Source organism: Egretta garzetta, unplaced genomic scaffold (genome assembly GCF_000687185.1).
Source record: "Egretta garzetta isolate BGI_Z169 unplaced genomic scaffold, ASM68718v1 scaffold279, whole genome shotgun sequence".
Taxonomy (NCBI): Eukaryota; Metazoa; Chordata; class Aves; order Pelecaniformes; family Ardeidae; genus Egretta; species Egretta garzetta.
The window spans coordinates 303,857-324,980 of record NW_009260844.1 but is presented as its reverse complement, the minus strand read 5'-3'; the positions used below and the strand labels follow the sequence as shown (position 1 = coordinate 324,980).

General features: G+C 40.1%; 1 protein-coding gene across 1 annotated transcript in view; it reads right to left on the bottom strand.

The window, feature by feature from the left end:
* FLT1 (fms related receptor tyrosine kinase 1) overlaps positions 1–21,124 on the bottom strand; it is a 111,757-nt gene that overhangs the window by 67,545 nt on the left and 23,088 nt on the right. The window contains exons 4-10 of the mRNA XM_009647123.2: positions 18,555–18,679; positions 12,431–12,593; positions 12,207–12,343; positions 10,566–10,740; positions 8,529–8,646; positions 6,316–6,485; positions 5,744–5,903 (exon numbers count right to left, since the gene is read on the bottom strand). Of these exons, the coding sequence (XP_009645418.2) occupies positions 5,744–5,903; positions 6,316–6,485; positions 8,529–8,646; positions 10,566–10,740; positions 12,207–12,343; positions 12,431–12,593; positions 18,555–18,679 (1,048 nt within the window). The remainder of the gene's footprint in view (positions 1–5,743; positions 5,904–6,315; positions 6,486–8,528; positions 8,647–10,565; positions 10,741–12,206; positions 12,344–12,430; positions 12,594–18,554; positions 18,680–21,124) is intronic.

The following is a 21,124-nucleotide window of genomic DNA, read 5'->3' as shown; positions in this document are numbered from 1 at the left end:
CCTGACCATGAGGAGGTGTTCCTGTAGTGTGTTACAGGGTGTTACTGTAGTCCTTAGGTTTTAGGTTTGATCAATGACCAATTAAAAAAATTACTTGGGCATTTCAGTTTAAAACATTCTGGAAATAGACTTGGAAAACTTTCATTTAAAGTGATTTGAAAACAAGCGGTACTGAAATTTGAAAGCTTAAGCTTCTGGTCCAGCTAAGAGCCATAGTGAAACCATTTACAGCTTGCAGAATAAATTCGTTAGTGCGTTCACTGTGTTACTCTGAGGACAGAGTGGGGCAAACTGTACTCAGTGTATAGCATGTATTTGTCAAGCTTATTTAACCGTATGTATGTGCCAGGTCTGATTCATATGGCGTTTTGTAAGTTAAATATTAAAACATACCACAAAATTTCCGTAATACTGACTGAGGACAAGGATACAGTCCTACCAGCTGTTTTCAGAGGACTGGCTTTTGTCTCTCGGTGGAAGTACAGAATGAGATGCTTCAGCACATTGTTTGTTCAGGCTGAAGCCAATCAGATGCTATTTCAATTCTTTCTTTCTTTTGGCGTCAAAATTCTGTGTAAGTCCACGCTGCTGCAATGGACACTCATGTCTGTTCCTCTGCATTTTTTGAACGATACGTGAAGAACACAGGGTCTGATTTTTGTCTGAGCTAATCTATTTCCCCAACCATAGCAAAATAAGGGAATAGATAGCATATTTTTTCATGTACCCATTTTAAGTACCTTTACATTTCTACGCCTCATTGTAAGAGGATTTTCTCGTAATAGAGAGTGGAAGGTACAAAGGCCACCAGCCAGATCCTCAGCCAGTGTGAATTTAGAGCTGAGGATCTGGCCACATGTCAAATTAAACAAAGGCATTTTTGAACTACCTGTTTATTAATGGCATCTGACCTACTTTTACCAGCTCTAAGGACTCAGACTTCCCCTTCCCGAAAATAGAAGGTGGCATGGGGAACAAAAACAGTCACTGTGGACAAACTAATGGGCATCAATGTTTGCAGACATCCAACAATTAAATTTGGGTGGTTCACTACATTTCTAATTAAGTACAATTAACATTTGTTCTTTACTTGTTCATTTTACATACCTCACTGATGTTCCAAATCTGGTTTCCCCGGATAATCTATCTGAGCGCATCCTAATGATTCTGTCTTTGAATCCTTTATTAATACAGCGACATAAACAATGCAGAAATGCAATTAGACTGCTCTGCACACATGGCCTGCCTCCTCTTTCATTGAAGCTGGCGGGAGTCTGGCCATGCACTTTCATTACTGTAGTTTCAGGCTTTCGATACCTCTGTGGAAGTTTCAAGGAAAACCTCTAGTTTTTGCCTTGCCGAGTTCCACGACACGCTCCTCTTCCTCCCTGTGCAGTGCTGGAGAGCTATTTCTGTAGAAAATCGTTCCCATGACCCTACCTTCACAATAAAGACAAGCCTTGAAGGGAGGTAATATTCCCATCCCATCGCTCTGTGCTAACACCAGTAGTGATTCCACTGAGGAGCATAGAACCACATCGGAGCATTACAAATGCCATGGTTTCCCGAGATTGGCTCTCTGGCAGCAGTACCAGCTTAGGCATTGCTGCACATCCTTTGGTCCCTGCTGCCCATTTCTGTCCTCAGCTTCAGCATTCAGCTCCTCCATTCCCAATCCCACCATTCAGGTGGTTTTACCACCATGAAGAGTTCATATCCTGACACTACTGTCAAGGGGGCAGAGAATCAGGTACAAGTTTTTCCAATTACTTTGGTTTTGTACGCATCTCCACAATACTCTCATGTTTCTCTTTACCTCATGCACACAAACACACACACAAAATCCCAAAGCCAAAAAAACGCAGACTGATGTGACGGCAGGGTTATAAAATAATAATCTGATATTTGGGTTGAGGCTAAACAAAACTGATAGCTCAAGGAGAGAGGGGGGCAGCAAGGTGGTGGGTGAGTTGGAACACCCAAGGTAAAATTTCAGTGTTGCATCTGTTTGCAGTTTCTGAAAGGCCAATTGGTCAAACCTTGGGCAGAGCACAACGAAGATCTCTCTTGAACTGCCCCCATGGAAATGTCCTGAGAGAGAATAACTGCCCCCAAATGACACTGCACAACTGCTGAAGAAACCAGTGCTTCCACTGAGCAGTATCAGCATCCCACATGCCTTTCTTGGCAATGTCTGCCAGACCAGTTTAAGATAAACACAAATCTGCTGAAGAGATTCAGGTCAAGAATCATTAACATCAAGCACGTTCCTGGTGTGCAGACGCTCATTCTGCAGCCTCAGAGCTGATGAGTTTTCGGTGGAGCCCAGCCTGCCTGGCTCCAGAGGCCCTTGGCAAGCCCCACTGCTGGCTGCCCTTCTGCTGACAACCCAACCTGAGCAAAAACGAGGCCAGAAAGAGCAACTCCTGGGTGGTAAAAAGAGGCCAAGGAGGCTCAAGTGTCCCACAGGCTGCCTTCGGCTACGTCCACTGAGCAACTGAGGGCTGCCCAGCCTGGGAATGTATGTGCCTGCTACAGAGCAGCAGAGTAAGCTGGAGCAAGATAGCACTGGAAAAGAAGTTTCTCAGTCACTGAAGAAAGACTAATCTTTAATTTTTTAATTGCATTTTATTTTAACTCTCACTGAATCTTCTACTATCTTTTGCCTGCCATCTCTGAATTTACTAGCTCTACATAAGCTTTAAAAGAACCCAAAACATCGCTTTTTGCCCCAGAAAGTTTTTCTTGACTCCTGTATGTTTCCTTGCTGGGGTGAACATTGGAAGAGAATCCACGTACCCATCTAGTTAGCTAGCTAGCTAACAAAAGGTTATTTAATGGCAATAGAGTTAGTTTAAGCCAAGTAATTGTAACAGAAAATAAAGAACAAGGAATTTGAATGACATTGATCTCTCCACGTTCTAAAAAGTCAAATTTGTTGAACAATTTTACAGTTAGTTTGTTGGGTTTTTTTAATTTGCTACCAGGAAACTACGCAAACGGTTTAATTTGGCTGGTGTCCTGTTACTGGCCTGAATGATGTAGAGAGGAGAGTTATGCAAGTTGATTGTATTAATCACAAAGCATTAAAATATATCTGCATTTTATTTAAAAGCAAGGAATCCATGGAGGTATTTTTAGATTTGTGAAAGAGAAATACTTTCTGGAACAGAAATTGAAAGAAGCAGCCAGATAACCTAATGGTTTCTGTTAAGGAGCCCATAGGCAACAGTCCTTCAAAAATAAAACCATTTAATTTATGCACTATGCGTCATTCCCCAGCTTGCAGCAATAGTACCCAAGTGATGTAAAGTTAAGCACATACATAAACCTTGAAGCAAGCAGATCTGTGCTCTGCAAGGTCTTCGCAGCAATAGCATCTTTTTACTTGGAGTGTATGGTCCGTCCTGGGGCATGGGACTCAGAACCTTGATGAGAATCTCTACTGCCATACACTGAACAACGGTAACCTGTGGGGGTTTATCAACTTAAGGTACAAGGTACCTCCGTGCACAGAAACAGGCACTACTTGAGCACAAACAGAATAATATTTTAGCCTTGGAAACCTAACACTGGGCAGGTAAATCCAAAGAAATGCTGTAATGGCAGAATAAGATACATTTTTTTTATCTGCAACACAAGGTACACACACCTTAAATCTGTTGTTTAGGCAAACCTATCCTCACACAAAGAGTAAAGTATAGTGAAATGGGTGGGATTAAAGGGTTCACTGGTTCTTCAGGGAGAAGACCTGAACTGGCACAGACATCAGCCTGAGCAAGGTGTGCCAGCTGCAGAGGTAGTCCACTCTGCTCCCTTCGTGGGGTAGGAGGCAAAGTGTAATTATTCAGGTATTTCTGCCCTTCTGCGATAGTTAATTGTCACCGTATTATTCAGAGGGAGTCATCCTACTCCTTTTAGGAAAAGCATTAAAAACGGTGTTCTCCAGACTACGTCTTCAATGAGCATTTAAGGGAGAAGGAAGGGGAGGGGGTTAAAGAGAATTGTCACAGAACAATTATGAAGGCAATTTGGAAGCAAGTCTGGAAACAACCTTGTAACAGAGCCAATAGCTGATTCAAATTGTTGCATTTCTCCTTTGATCACCTGCTCAAACACACTTCTAATTAGCATTTAATTGAGTCTACAGTTTAGCACATTAATAAACACCTGCCTGCGGATATTAATTTCTCTTTCTGATGACACACTCTCCTGGGCTGCAGTGCAGAACTGTGCTTGTTAACAGAAGGAAATACTTGACAATGGACGAGCACTGCCCCAACTCCCAAACAAGAACCAACTGCTTTATCAGTGCCACGCCATGATTTCAATCCAGAGCATGCATAGATGTATAAGCACTTGAAAAAAACTAGAAGACCGAAAATTTTCACACATGCTTTCCACAGGGTTTCTCTACTTAAAAGATGTCATGATTTCTCTTACACCTTGCACCTATAAGCAAAAACAAATTAATACTCAGAATTTTACAACTTGTCCTTCGAGGTTAACATTATGGATAGAGGAAATGCAGCCCTTACCTGTCCTCGAAATGGAAAATGTCAGGTTATACCTATTCCAGGAAAAGGAGAGATTGCTAGTGCCACCTCTTGGTGGGAAGGGCACAGAAAGCCACCATTTGCATAATCTCAAAGCAAGGCATAATCGGAAAAAACTATCTGTGCTTCTAGGAAGTGCTGATCACTCTCTCACTGATCACAAAGCACTTACTTACAAGCACCCTTAATCTGAAATAAGATGTTTGTCCTGTTTAATTGAATGTAGTGTCTTATATCCCTGCAGTTAAGCACGTGCTTAAATGTTTGGCTGGATTGGCACTAAAACCCAATTCTATGAAAGCATTAAAGAAGTTAAATCCCATGTAAAATTATTAACTCCAACTGAAACTTAGAAAATGTTGCTTGCCAAACTTTTGTTAGGTTTTTAAACACCTTCGTTGTGCTATCATCCAAATACCTTGCATGTTTGAACCTTCCAATGTTAGCTTAATGCTAATGCCACTGTGGAGGTTGAGTGTTAATCATTAAGATTGTGCCAGATTTCATGATTCAGGAAGACCTTTGGATAAATGAGTCAACACACAAACTTGTATTCGTAAGAAACAGGGTTCAAAAGAAAGCTTAACTATAAAAGAAGATTAGTTAAATGCTGCATCAGCATCAAGTAAGCTCGTATGGTGCCATTTTACCCTGTTGAAATATCATCTGGAGAACGCTGGGCACGTTTGGCTTGCTGAACTGAATCTGAGTCAACGTATCATAACAGATATTTGCCCTTGCTAGTAGAAAAAGTATTTAAGATTATTTCTGTTGAATTTCAGAAGGAGCCACACAGGGCAATCACTGTGCGTGGAGGAAAGCATGGAAATTTCCTCCACGCAAAAGCAGTGAACTTTGCAAAACATTGTGTGCAAGGCTTCCCTCACAAAAGTTAGAAAGCAGCTATCGCCTCTGGACATTGCATGCATGACTAGTGGTGAACTGTAAATAAACCTAAGTAGCAATACAAAATAACAACTCTGCCCTCCGTTTTCAAATAATGATGCAGGAAATAAAAAAAAATCACACTGTGCCTACATGCTTACTAAAAAATACATTGATTAAACAAATACAAACTCTACTAGCTAAGCAATGGTCATGGCAAGCTTTATTCTTGTAAAAAAGCAAATATTTAAAGGTAATATTAAGGGAAGACATGCTAAATAGAAGTAAGGAAGCTGTCCTACCTTGTTTTAGAATGGTTTTGTCTACAGGGATACCACATCCACATAATTTTAGGCTGAGGAATACCATACACAGTGCATGTCAGCACTTGTCTGCTGCTCAATAAATACAAATTGGGATCAGGGAATGATGACACAGCATTTTCGTATATCTGGGGTTTCACTGTAAAGGGTGAAAATTGAAAAGCAATTAAACCAGCTCATTTCCAATGTATTGCATGATAATGAAAATGCTACATTCCTGCAGGGTGAGTAATAGGAAAAATCCCTAGAAGAACAAAGAAAAACAGCAGGCCTAAGTCAAGTCAGATGAGTGGTTAGTAACACATTTAAGTCATCAGGAACAAGTATGTGACCATGGAAGGCAGAAACCCTTCTAATGAAAATCAGTGTCCGCCTTCTGATTCCAAGATGGGTCTGTCACCCTGCACACGGGGCTTGGATTTGGGTCCATGAAAGTCAGTAAGAAAACCCACAATGACTTGGGAACGGTGCAAGACCAATGAAAACTCAGCTCAATGAAAATTTAGCATTTACAAGTTCAGGAGAAGCGTGGGAACATGCTGTGAACGTACCATTTACTGTAAGAGTGACTGTAAGATTCTTAGACAAGTTCCACTGCCGTATGCTCAATATTATAGTGTAGTTTCCAGCATCTTCCTCAGCAACATCCTTGATGATTAACGAATAGTCTTTAACCATGTACCGGGCACACTTTTCAGCAGCAGGTAGCCCGTCTTTTAACCTGTTTAAAAGAATTCCAGAAATTAAAATTTTGAAAAATAATGTTGCTTAAACAGGCTGCGTTATTTCATTTCACAACATTTCTCAATCTTTGGGCGAGGATTGAATTTACAGTCTCAGATTCTGTTTACCAGAGGTTTATCTTTCCCTTACAAATAAGATTGCTGCTATTTATAAAGCACTTTGGAGAACACCATTCTATACATTAAAATTGTTAAGGATCTGACAGGGTTCTACAGTATTTGAGAGTTGCTGAAAATGCAACTCTGTCTCTGGAGATCCCATTTTTCCATGCTTGTGCCACCATTTAGTCTAGAAGACAACCATTTTAGCTAAGAGTCATTCACACAAATCAAGGTTGCATCACCCAGCACTGACCATTTCTTTATGACCTCAGAATACATCCTGGGACAAAGTATTACAGTAGCCTAAGCACAGCTGTGATTTTAGGAAGAGGAAGAGTAAGTAGATTAGATAAGCACTTAAGAATCAGATATCCTGCTATCAAGCGCATGTTTTTAAAGATAACAGAAAATCCACATAGAAAGTACTAACTGTTGCTCACACACAGATTTCTGAAGAAGCACAATATTTTTCTTCAAAGTCTAAAATACAGCATTTATTAAATTTGTTATTTTTAATTTATTATTAAATTAAAGCACATTTTGGTAGGTTGTTATATGAAGGTTGACATGATGTTAGTAGAAGAGTGCAACAGAGTCTCACTATGGTGATGGACTCCATTAAAATCATTCACAGGTTTTAGTAAGTGTTTACAGTTATTAGAGGAGCACTAAAAATTGGATCTAAGGACTATGGATTTAGGCATTTCACTGTATCTGTATTTTACAGAATCATGAATAGGCTGAAAGGGCCTCTGGAGATCACCTAGTCCAACCCCCTGGTCAAAACATGGTCAGCAGGTTGCACAAGACCATTTTCAGTCTGGTTTTTAACGTCTCCAAGGATGGACTCCACAGCCTCTCTGGACTACTTGTTCCAGTGTTTGACCAACCTCACAGTGATAAATAAAAATTCTTGTTTACATGGATTTTTTTCTGTGTTTCAGAAGTTTTGGATCTATATGATAAATAAAAATTCTTGTTTACATGGATTTTTTTTCTGTGTTTCAGAAGTTTTGGATCTGTACTCAACACTAAAGAAACAGAAAATACTCTACAAATGGCTAGCATCAGCTTCACTTTCACCCCTTAATTTTCCATATGGAGTTAGAAATGTAAGGGTTTTGTAAAACAAAACAAAATGTTTGGAGAAAAAGTAATTTCTGTCTGTGAGTAACATGAACTCTCACTGTTCATGTATGTATGGTTTGTTTTCTTAATCAGTCTTGGCATAGACCCTTTGTTAAAGTGCAATGAATTGAGCCGGAGCTACTGGTATTTAAAATGATTTAAACAAAAAAACCCCTTGAGATCATGAATAGATAACATTGTTTTATATAAAACTGGTTTGGGTTAATACAAAAAACTCTTCAAAAGATTTCTTGGCACAGTATACGAGAGCCAAAGTGAAAGCTCCAGTCACTGAAGTAGATCTACAACCTGCCCATCACCATATCATAAAAATATCTTCCATTGCTTTTCTAATAGTGCATGCCTGTATGACTCAACTCAGTTATTTTAATGAAAGCTGCCTTTTCTTTCTCCTACTGTCTGAAAAGCAAGTTCAGGTCTCATACCTAGGTCTGAGTGAAATTGGATGCAACACTTCAGTCAAGATGGGCAGAGATACTTAGCTGTATGTAGAGTATCCATTGATTTCAATAGGGGACATAACTAACATATTTGAGGATCTGAGCTTTAAACTTTCCAGACCTCTTTTTTTGCACTTGCAAAATGGAGATAATGTTCTCATAAACAGTTAGAAGCCAGGACAACCCTAAAACTTCCAATAAAACTCCACAACTGTATTGTCTCCAGTTTATTGCCATTTCAAGGGGTCTTATCTGAATATTTTACCAAGATATTATTTTTCATCTAAGAAGAGGTCCAGTGTGCATATGTGGAAGTAACTGTTGTCCTACCATATAACCTCTGGAGAGGGAAATGCCTTCACTTTCATTGACAAACGATAGGATTTCCTTCCAGCTACAGCCTCCAGCGCAGTTTTTCTTCGCCGTTTCAAATTAATGAACATTTTATCTTAAAGAAAAGAAAAAAAATGCACCTATATTACTGATTTTTCAGCCTTCAAAAACAGATGTTCTACTAAAGAGAACAGTAAAAATTATCTTTAATAATTTTGGTGTTCCCACATGGCAACAGCAAGAATAAAACCTAAACTCTTAAAGATCTAAAAAAATATAGAGACAAATACCACGAATATACAAGCAACTGAGATACAGTTCCCACGCCGTTAATCTGATCTAGCCAAAATTCATATTGTGCTTCAGTCAAAAAAAAAAAAAAAAAAAAAAAAAAAGAAAAAAAAAAGGCACTGGTTTCAACCCAAGAGAGATAAGGTGGTTTGCGGTACATGGGAAACTGGACTAGATGAGCAGATGACCACTCCTAAAGGCCAAGAATCAATAAATGTTCCAAAAGAAAATATTCTGCCAGAGTGGATTTAAGGGACCTTCAGAGAAACAGCAAAGGAAAAGGCAGAGACATTCTGTATCGGTAAACAGCTGTTTCATCAAACAAACAAATCTTTATCGCTTCATTGGAACAATCTCAACCTGCTGGAACTCATTCTTTTCCAGTTGTATTGCCCCATATTTCAAACTCTCTGGCAAGTTGATGGGTTTAACCAGAGGCAATAAACCAGAATATTCATATGATATATTGAAAAATCTTTTTTTTTTCCCCAAAAATGCACTTAAGAAAAACAAAACTTTCAAAACATGAAAAATTGTTTGAGTACCCTTTTGATAGTACCTATGGACATAAGGATGTTGGATATTTATTAAACAAGTGCAATATTAATCACACTTGCCACGTACATTGAAAATAACATGCACAAAACAAATCAGTAGTTTAATTAAATAAGTCAGGTTATACTTAAAGATACAACCCTGATTCTGCAAACACTTATTCACACAGGCTCTTTCAATATGGGTATCCCATAGATGGAACTTCTTATGTGAATAAGAGTTTACAGGCTAGCATCAACACTTCCAGCTTCTTTGACTTTAATTTTAATCTAAAACTCAGTCTCTGATAGCTTCAGACTTATCCGTTCAGGAATATAAGAAGTTGATATCATGATTCATCTGATGTTCCTAGTGACTTAGTCCAAAGTTTAAACAGAGAAAATGGACTGAAATACTCTCGAAGAATACTGTCATCTGGTGCTTAGTCCATACTTCCAGATGAGAGAGAAAAGATAGACCACTGAAAAGACAGAACAAATCAATGTTCTGATCATGAGTCATCTGTTGTAGAGGACACCCACCAACCACTTGGTCATTAATACCAATGATGCTCCAAAGAGCCTGGATAGTCCTGACTGTAACAGGATGAAGCAAAGAAAGTACCTTCTTACAGAGCCCCAATGCACAAGAGTCCTAACACACATAAGCTTGAAACAACACAAGGAATTTCCATATCTCACAGGAAGCCCAAGGAGACGATAGGGAACTTGTTTAAGGCTCCAGCTGTAAAACCACATTAAAGAGTTGCAATCTTGTGCTTGTTTCAGGTTTTTGAATGCTCTAGCAGCTACCGGCTCCATGTAGAGCTAGTGTGTTTATTTCTTCTTCATTTTTCATAGGAAACAATAAGCAAGCACTGTATAAGAGGAAGTGGGATTATTCTGTTTAAATTCAGCTTGTACTTCTTTTTTTATTTTTTAAAACTACAGTTTAACTGCCAAAACTGACTGAGGACAGGGTCGTCACAGTACTTAGCAGACAAAAGCGCTCAAACTGAACATTAACGTGTCTACTGCTAACAATACAAAACAGTCATGGAAGAAAAGGCCCATACTCTCTCTGGTCTCCCTCCTTTTTCTGCCAATGACGAATGTGCTATAAATTCACTTCCACTTTGCATCAAGCTATCGTATGTCTGAACTTAATATATGAGCAGTCAGTGTTCTACAAATCTGCAATATTTCTTACCGTAAACAATGACTGATGTGTTAACAGCTTTGATTGACGGCCCACTCTTCACGTGGCAGGTATACTGGCCTTTATCAATATCACGCACTTTGTCAACAACAAGGATACTGTAAAAAATATTGGCTTCTGTATTCTTCTGGTCAATGCGCTGTGTTACAGAACCTCTCTTCTTTGCCTGTAAAAGCAAAAATAAAAAATTTTTATTTTACTGTACTGCCACCACACCTTAATAAAAAAATCCAGATCCCTCTGTGCTGCACAGACACGCAAAAGATGCCTAACATTTCCAGAGGGTCAACAATAAAAATTAGAAGTAATATTATATGGCAATTCATTCCCGTCTTCACCAAAGTTCTAACAGCATCCAAACTAGTTCTTTCCAGATGAAGATAAATCCCTTCGGTATGGCTTGCTATATCAACACGTCCAGCTCCCCACTGCACCTTGTCCAGCATTGCTCTTGAAAATCCCCGGAGTCACTGGCACATAGTTTGGTGACTGGATTCAGTGTCCATGGGCAGCAGACATATAGAAGAAGTGGACATTAACACAAGAAGGGGAGAATTCTGGAAATGCTATAGATGGAAAAGGGAATAGATTTGGCAAGATAGTAACAGGGTGGAACTTAAGATAATGTGAATCTGAGGAGTTATTTCCTGAAACTCCCCCTCAGCCTTTGGCCTCAGAGTTTATTTAACCCAGGACATCATTGGTGTCTTATAAACACTGAGCACCCTTCAGTTACCATCCAAATAAAAACAAAGCAAATTTCACAAGTGCGGTGGCCAGCTAAGGCTTGGTAAGGCAGCAAGGAGCAATATAATATATTTGGAGCACTTCTTGTTGCTAAGTTGTTTATTTCTGAGACGAAAAAACGCCAGGGAAAATGGCTACAGCATGCAAGAAATGATTGCATTAATCTTCCCTATATAATGTAATCATAATTTTAGCTTGTGATTAGGCACAATGAGTGACATAATAAATGATCTTGACTTGAATCACCAGCATAAATCAAACTGGCATGAAAGGAACGGGAGTTGTAAACCTTAAACTAATGTCAAATTTCTTATCAGCTTTACACGGACTCCCTGGCAGTTGTTCTGTAAGCGACAAATATTTATGAGGATGCTCCCAATGTGGGGGGAGGAGAAGCACATTCAAGATCATTCCTGTAGCTGTCAAAACAAGAGGATTGTTCATGTGACACTTAACAAATGAGATTTTGGCTAGCTAAATCAAAATATCTTTTCTAAACATGCTCGAGTCGGGTGCCTGACTGTCTGCCAGTCTTTGCAATGAATGCGTTGAGAAAGGCAGCCTCACTGAAAGCTTTTGTGTCACAAGAGAGAGTCCCTGCCTGGGACTGGGTGATAAATTTCTACCATTTCTCCAGGTTGACAAGAAGCTGGGATGAAACAACTCCAGCGTTCACTCACAATTATGCAATATAACCAGAGTACATTGTGTAAACATGTTTACTTATTCAATTAACCACCAGACTTTAAAGACATGTCAGCAAGGGTCACACTGATGGAATGCGAACCACGGCAAGCATTTCGAGGCAAAATTCTTCCTGGGATGCTTGACGCAGAATCGTCTATGCGAAACCCCTGGATTCTTTGTTTTGACCACAGCACTCACCTCTCCAGGATAAGTCCACGTCATCTGCACTCTGGTGTTCCAGGCTGCGGTGACAGTGCAGTTAATTGCCAGGCTGTCTCCTTTCAGCAACTTGACAAGACGTGGAGTGCTTAACTGAACATCAAAAATTGTGTTGGCTGCACGCAACGAGGAGAAAGAAAAGTGAGTAATGTCACCAGGGCAGAGCGCTTTCTGAAGGATGGGGAGTGGAGAACGCTACTTACTTTCTCGGTGTGTTAAGTACTTTGTGCTATACTTGTGTCCACCGATGGTTGTCTCGCAGCTCAGGAGCCCTATGAATTTGTAGGTTGCCTTAGGTATTCTGAAGCCTTTCATGCTGTCCCAGATTATTGTCCTGCCATCAGGAATTAGGGTTTCTTGTGGAATCTGGAAGTGTCAAAAACGCATCATAGCAACAACTCACCCTCATGCCACTCTGTAATCAAAGCAGCCTAATAAAAAGGAATGGGAAAAACCCACCCTAAAAATGCCAATCAAAGTAGAAAGGATGACATTTAATTATGCAGATTTTCCAAGTCACATTTTCATCACAAAATAGAGGAAAAATCTGGGTGAAGAATGTGAGTGTTTTATTTGTTTCCAAGATTTCATTATTTATAACAGGATGTAATTTATGACACAATAGATTGACACTATCATTAGCCTCAGCACTTGGGCTGCTATTCTGTTGGTTCCTGGTTGGCAGCTAAAGTGCTCATCTGAGCAAACCTTTACAATTATGTATCCTGGTTTCACCACTGAGACACAAATACACATTTTTCAATGGAGGTGACAAATGGACATAATTTGCTGTCATTTTGTGGCTTTAACAAATCCCTGCCAGGATTCAATCTGATGCTTCTCACTTTTATGTCATCTAAAAGACTGGACTGTTTAAAAAAAAGGTTAAGGACATGAATGGCTGTTCTAAAGCTGACAGGTCACCGAGTCATGCATCTAAGTGGTTACATACAACATGGAGTGCAAATTTTAAAGCCACAAAGCTTCCTTGGGCACTTTTATTGAGAACTACTGATCATACTGCATGAGGAAAGTCATATTGACTACAGATTTTGAAAGGTCACCTTGGAACACTAAATAAATTACGTTTCCACAGAAAAAGTATTCAGCACATTTTAAAATTTGGCATTTCTAAGTCCCTCAGAAGTTGAGGACCTAACAAGTAATTAGTTTAAAGTCATCAGGTGTTTTTAAACTCAAGACTTGAAATCTAATACAGACTAAAATATTGCCATGTGGGATCAAGTGTTCACTTTGTCAGCAGTACAAATTATATTTTACATTAGGATCCTTTGAGTTTTAAGCCCCATTTTAATAAGGTATCAAGAAAACCCTGAAAAGTCGAAGCATGACATAGGCATTGAAGCTCAGACAAGACCTCTTGTTTTCACATCATGCTTGTTTGTTATGCCTTATCGATAGAATAAATGACACCACTTGGATAACACAGAGATCAGCCTAAGTACAAAGCCTAGATGTGACTCTACTTTTATAAAGCCTGATTTTATGGTAAAAATTACATACGTTTAAAGATGGCACAGAGCAGAATTTGTGTGAATTAATGCTCTAAGCAAAGACCTCTGGATCAACTAAGCACCTTGAAGCCCATCACCTCTCGCTGTGCATCCAGTCTTGCTAAGCTTCCTTCATCTCTTTCTTCCCCTTTACTTGAGCCGAGGACTTGTATGCTGGCCACCCCTCTCCTTCCTATAGCCAAAGTCAGCACAGAAGGCTGCCAGAGGCTGGGGGAAGCATGGCTGCCCGACACCTTCCTGTGTGGTACAGCGACTCTCCAAAACACAGCACCCTCGATGCTGCCTGCTCAGCGCTCACCAAAAGCTGCCCTTGAGATTACCTCCACTCATCTCAGGCCATTTCCTCCAACAGAAACACACAACGAATCAAATGAACAATAATTACAGAGCACAAAATGCTGTGGTAGAATTGCTTATCTTTACAACAGCTGATAAGACGCTGTAATAAGCATGCAAATCACAGGGAAGTGTGTGTTACACACACACACACACATGTAAAGCCCATTACATTATAGCCTGTTGGCTACCATTCAACAATATCTTGGACCCTAAGAGCTCTGTTGCCATTCCTGTTCTAAATAAAACAAATATTCAAGATTTCGTTTAACTAGTTCATAGTTATGCTTTCAAGGGCTTCAACTGGATTTATCCTCTTGCTGCTTTGGTGGAAACCAAACTATTTCTGAGAGTATTCCTCTGTAGGTTTTCATATATGCTGTGAAGAAGGAGTCAAGTCAGAGCTTCAGAGCCTCCCTAGGCTGATATTTCCCAGGGAATGCATTCTCTTTACATTAATTCATTGGAGGATTACTGAATTTGCATTAGCCTTACTCTAGGAATGCAAAAGTAACAAAAATACCCAGGAAGTGTCTGGGTCTTGGAAATAAAGTGCTGACAAATACGATCCTCTTTGGCCACGCTGAATGTTGTCAGTTGTCTGTAAATCCGTCACGCTCACCTGTCCCAGAGGCAAATCTTTGCCTGCACAGGTTACTCATCTGACATCCCTCAAAACCAGCTAGGGCTACATCTTTTTGTGTAGTTTTTTGCACCTTTGAGACTAAAAAGTTGCACACACTCACACACAAAAGCATAAATTGACATTTTTAATTTACTGTACAGAATACTTTAGAAAACTGAAGTCTATGACTAGCCAAAGACCACTGTGACACAGGTGGTCTCTGGCTAAGTTGGGGAAACGAGATACTGCAACAAGTCCCTTTCAGAGGGTGGAAATACCAGGATTTTGTCTCAGAAGAGACAAAGGGTGGTGGCTGGGTGCTTGCCCTCATGGCCCTTCACAGCTCTACCCTCTCAGCTTATTTGCTTCAGTTTCTTACCCAGCTCTCCTCTGCCAACCCCACTGGTTCAGAAGACCTGTTTCCCACTCTCAAAGCAGCACAGTTGCTTTGCTCTGCCCTAAACCAGCATCCAGGCCACCACCTAGAGACACAGCATCATCACCATGATAATCACTGCACAGATAGTACAGGACAGAGGATCCTAGAATCACACAGGATCATAGAATCACACAATAATTTAGCCTGGAAGTGACCTCTAGAGGTCACATGGTTCATCCCCCACGCAGAGCAGGGCCAATGTAGTTCAGGGCCTTGACAAAAAACGTGGACATTTGGTCATCACAGAGAGAAGTAGAAAACCCGTGAAGAAGCACAATGCTGGAACAGTGAGATTTCCACTGAAGCGGTAGAGGATAAATCCAGCTAAAATAATAGCTTACAGATGGGTACCAGCAGATAGTCAGAGGCATTCAAAGAATCAATTCATTGTGACTGCTGCAGTAAACATGGAATTTACTGTCTACATACTTATGCGCATGAACCACATCACCGTGGCTCCCAGTGCAGTCTTGGCCTTTTACTTGCTTTGTACTTTGTTTCAGACTAGACTTCAGTTTCCTTTGGTGTAGGCTGTGCCTCCTTCTTTGCTCAGCAGCAGCCACTGAACCTTTTTGGTACCCGGTGACATTAACACAGTACTGCCACATGGTTAGCTGACCATATACATATGGTCAAGAGTATATAGTCAAGCTGTGGTTCCCCACATCTACAAAGACAGATTGTATTGGAAAGAGCCAGATGAAAGTATAGTAAAAATGTACATTAGAGTTTTGAATGCTTGCCTTCTCTTTCATGTTTCCCCTTCCATCAATTTGGGAAGGATGAGGTGGCATTATGAAGAATTCAGACTCTCCAGGTGTGTGACAACATTCTTGGGGTTTTTTTCCTCTTTTATTCCTTATGCTGAAGCTTGTTTACCTCTATTCCTGTGAATGTCATTGCTGACTTTATGACAGAGAATCCAAAAGGATAGTAAACAGAGGGATCAAACCATTGTACCAAAAGGTGATGCTTTCTCTGTTTAGCAAGAGGAGAGCAAATGAAGAGGCAAGAGAAGGGCATACCTTAGTTGCAATAAGGTTTATCTTATTTTAGGGATCTTGAATGAGGCTGCCAGAATCATACTGATAGGAATGATGGTTTAGAGGCTCTGGATATCTGTCTATTAAGCATTAGGTCAAAACTGTCAATTGATTCCACAGGTCTTCATATGCTGAAGATGACAAAGGGCCATCAGCTGTTGCAGATATAGGTTATAACAGGACTCAAAGGCTGGATTTGAACTAGGAATGAAAAGCTCCATCCCCATTTTGCAATCCCTGTTTTATTAGGTTCTTGATTTTTAAGACTCCTCTTATGTTGTATATGATCGTCATGCAATAGAATACAATTTGTACAACCTGGAAGTTAGAGCAACATGGTATCTCAAAAGGTTGGCTAAGGTAAAGATGCAGTTTTAGTAAAAAAACCCATCATTTGTAGTATTGAAGATGGACAATAAACCTTCCCCACGTTGGTCCACTAAAACTAAGAATTAGCATTGCACAGGAACAAAATGCTGGAGGTAGTGCTCACACAACTGTCCCAACGGGTCCTTTCAGAAGGAAGAGATTATAAAAAAATATCCCATGTTTTAACTTCCTGGCAATATAGAATGAAGAATGTAATGACTGATGTTGGGATTTTCTTTCCAGCTCCAGAGGATTGCATTATGGGGACACTGACTTCTTCCTTTATTGCTAAATGCAAAACACAGAATAGCTTTTGCCAGCTCTCCAGAAGTAGTTTGCCTGCAGCTGTGAAATGCATTTAACACATCTCTTAATTGCTATGTGAGCAAAAACTTGCTGGAATCTTCATACATGGGTGTCACAGATGATAAATAAAGAAAGATATGATGTAATGTATTGTAGCTTACATACTTCAGGAAATTCTGGGATCAATTAGGGAACGCGTTTATTTTTCCTGGAATGCAAAACATGTAAGCAACCAATCCTTTCTTTCAAGACTTGGCTCCATCTCCTCTTTCTCCTTCCCAGAGTATTACATCTGGTTTTGATGGTGTAAGGATGCATCTTACACCACAACCCCTAGCTAAAGCAAGTTCATATGAAAAAAAGAGAGTATATATATATCAACCTTCTCCAAATAAGGATAAAAAGAACATTTTTATATTGTTTATTAAGAGAGAAACCTGTCAGGAATTTTCTCAGTTAGGATTAGTAAGCTGAGATTTCAGATGTGACAATACAGTGCCCAAGTAAGTTCCCACTTTACAACATCCACCCTATGAAAAGCCAAGCCTTTTGATTCTATAGCCACGGAATCTTGCGCATCATCCACCCCTGGTGCGCTTCTTGCAGGAGAACCATGTGCATTCTTTTATTTGGTTTAACAGGTGGAAAACAAGAGGAAAAGTTAGTATCTACATTAACAAAGCAGCGCTGGATGGAATTTGTAAACCTCTAGGTCAAATTAAAACACAGGATCAAATCTGTGGCTGGTGTAAAACTCTGCAGTCAAAGAGGAATCAAAGACTTGTATTGACCTAGATAAGCATCTTATGGTGGCATTGTTTGGCACTTGCATGTTATTCTATAAAAAGCCAAATTTATTTTCCTTGTAACAATAATGAATGTTTATGCCACTATGTACAGAACTTGCTTTATTTAGAATCAAAACACCACTGGCACCTCCACCTAATTTTTAAGCCAAACAAAGGAACTTTAAAAAAGAGAAGAACCGTTCTTTGTCTTGATACCAAGCACTTTACTACAGGCCTATAGTTATGCCTGTTACAGTCAGTTAGCTGTCCAGGTAACTCTCAAGGAACTTAGGAAAGAAATGGTTTCCCCAAAACATGAAAAACATCTAGATTTTCTAAAGCTGTCCCCACCATCTCAAACTCTGCAAGAATTTCCCTGCAAAGAGAAGCCATCCCCTGTCTGATGATAAGTGCACTCGTGTGGAAAAGGAAGCAGCAAAGGCACTGGTGGGAGTGAGGTAGGGCAAAGGCTTGCAGAGATCCTTCTACAGCCCCAGCAAGTCTCCAGGGACTGCACTTACCAGCTGTTCCGGAGGACAGAAAAGGAAAGGAGAGGTGGAAGGCAGGGGAAGAGGTGGGAGGAAATCTCTTCTCCTACCAAGAAATTCCTTCCTGGGCTTAAGAAACCCTTGTCAGTGAAAATTCAATAGAACGGTATGAAAAGTTTAAGTTTCTTCAGAAAACTCCCATCCAGTGTAAGCCTTTCTGTGAGATATGAGATGAAGCCTCCAGGGTTGAAATATTTCTAAACACACTGACACCCAGAAACCTTGTCTAAGAAATACTTCAAATACCGCTGAAATATTTCAGAAGCATTACAATAGTTGTAAACAAACAAAAGCATCATCCACAATAACACCTTCAGAGCGTGCCTGGATTGAGGTACCTTTTTTAAAGTAACAGCAATGTTTGGTGCTGTGACTCTGCATGGAATGATCATTTCTCTTCCCACAGTCATGTGAATAATTTTGGGTATATCACTGTGCATCTCTACAAATGGATTGCCTGTATCTGCAAGAGAAGAAAAAAAAAGATTAATATCTGAATTCTTATGACAGTTGCACGGAACTGTAATGGCCTATACAGTCTTGAAAGAACTGACTATGCCTGTCCATAATAAAACCTAGACAAAGTCCTCAAATCACTCTTCTGTTTGCTTTTATCTGAACAGTTTTAGTAAAATATTACTGAATATTTAAAAATATATTAATATCAACAGCAGTACTTTGGTATCTCCTTCAAAATCCAGGAGAGATAAAGTACATTTTTCCCATTACAGCATCATCTCTACTGCTGAGAGATGTGTTTCTTATTTCAGGGCATTTCTATTTTATTATCACCAGGAGAAATAATTTGATGGGAAGTGACTGAAATTCACTTATCAGGAAATCCTTAAACAGGACATGTTCCTGCTCTCTGCAAGGAAATTGGTGGAAAAAAAACTTACATTGGCTTCCCCAGGAGAAAGAATCTACTGTGATTATCCAGCCATGTTTTCAACCCTGAGAACACGGACTAGCGAGAGTTAATTATTCTTCTCCTTCCGACCATCACAATACCTATATGTCTCTTTTGTAAGTGACAAGGTAAATGAAAATGCCAGGAAAACATTCATTCCCTTCGACTCAATAACTAAAGCTTGGCAGAGTAATTTACTGTCCCTTGCACAATCTCTTTAACAAAGGGCATTGTCATAAATAGCTTGCGCTGGGAACAGGGAACATTGCTGCTGCTATTGTTTGGGCCACTTAACAAAGAGGGGCTCAAGCCATGGGCTCTGGCTCCAAATCTTCTTTGCAGGTGTTCAGCTCTGAAGGTTCGGTTTGACTCCCAGTGCAAACAGACTACCCTCAAAATTCACGTAAGGTTTGGCTTTTAACTCTTAAAAAAAGTGGAACATTCAGATCTTAATTCCGTGCTTATCTACAGCTCCAATGTTTTTTCAGGCAAATCCTATTACTTTCACTCAGTCAAAAATCTTAGAAATAACAACGGAAATCTTTCTTGGAAAAGAAATGAGTAAAGCTAGCAATAACTGACCCTTTATAAAACCTTAAATTGCAATACTTTACTGAAGTGTTCTGGTCACAGACTTCTGCATGTTGACCTATGTTCACTCAAGTAGTTCTTCAAATGCATTACTTTTACTTCTCTTGCAAAAGTACGGTCTAGCATTTCCAGTGTCATAAAACTGTTCTGCCCTTAGGATCTTCTTTTCTTATTATACGCAATAGTATTTTTGTTTGAGACATCAAACAGGAAGAGAAGCAAATTACACTCAAGTTTATACTGGGGAGAATCCTAAGGTACAGTATTTCAAAGGTACACTAGGATATGGAAAAAGTTTTCCTAAAGAGGTTTAATGAAACCGTTACACAATCTTTCTGAAATTAAAGCCTGCCACAATGCTTTATTTAATAATAGGTGTTAAATATCCACCGAGATCGCAGAAGGAACTTATGAGTAATAGAGGATGCATATGTAATAAAAAATACCCTAAGGACTTGTTAGGCTGACGTTTCCTCTGCAGTATGATTCAAGGAAAGACCAAGAATGAACCTGTTTGTAGCATGGCGAAAAGAACCTTTTTTGTTTTTCAGGGGCTGCAGCCACAGAAGAGGTCACCTGCCCCTTAACATCACCAGACAAACAGATTTACTACTCTCCAAAGACTCGTTCATCTTTGTCACAAAATTAAGAGCTCCTGCCCAAAACCAGCAAGCTTTGCAAAGTAGTTTCCTGTACCATAATCTCCAGATCATTACAAGTGTGAGGAAGAGCTGTTCTGGGGACTACCGGTGCTGTCTGCAGACACAGTGTCACCACTGACTGATGCCAATATCGAGGCAGTGGGGGCTGTGTGGCTCAGACCTCACAGGATTCCTGCCCGTCCGAAGGCAGGGACAGGAAACGAGCACAAAACACCATGCTTGGCTTTTTATTCTTCTTGAATGGAAATGCACGTTCGCGCCTGGAGAAGTCAATGAAGGGCTCTGTAAAAGTCAACTGAACGCCCTGCTTTCGGTAGGCTTTAAAGCTCAGCCGCAGCCTGTCTTGGTACCCTCCCTGCAATGGTACACCAAGGCGTCTCTGTGCCCCCGCTATTCGCGTGCGGAGCTCCCATTGACATCAGCGGGGACTTCCGCCATGGGCCGGAGGGCAATCGATGGCCCCAAGTGCTCCAAATGTCTTCCTGCTTTTGATTAAAAGAAATACGCATCGTGTTTCCTAGCACAGTTTTGTTTTCATAATGAGTGTGGAGGCTTTTCCTGGTTCCCTTTGATTTTATTCTCCTTCCGTCTTAATGGCCATAAGGAGATATGCTCGGTGCCTCAAGAGCAGAATCTGGTGCAGGCTCTACCAGTCTGGATCAGGCAAAGTCAAACCCACAGCAGCACCAGGGTAGGTTATGCCACATTGGCAGGGTATGTCAATGGTGTGGAATCCTTCTGTCCC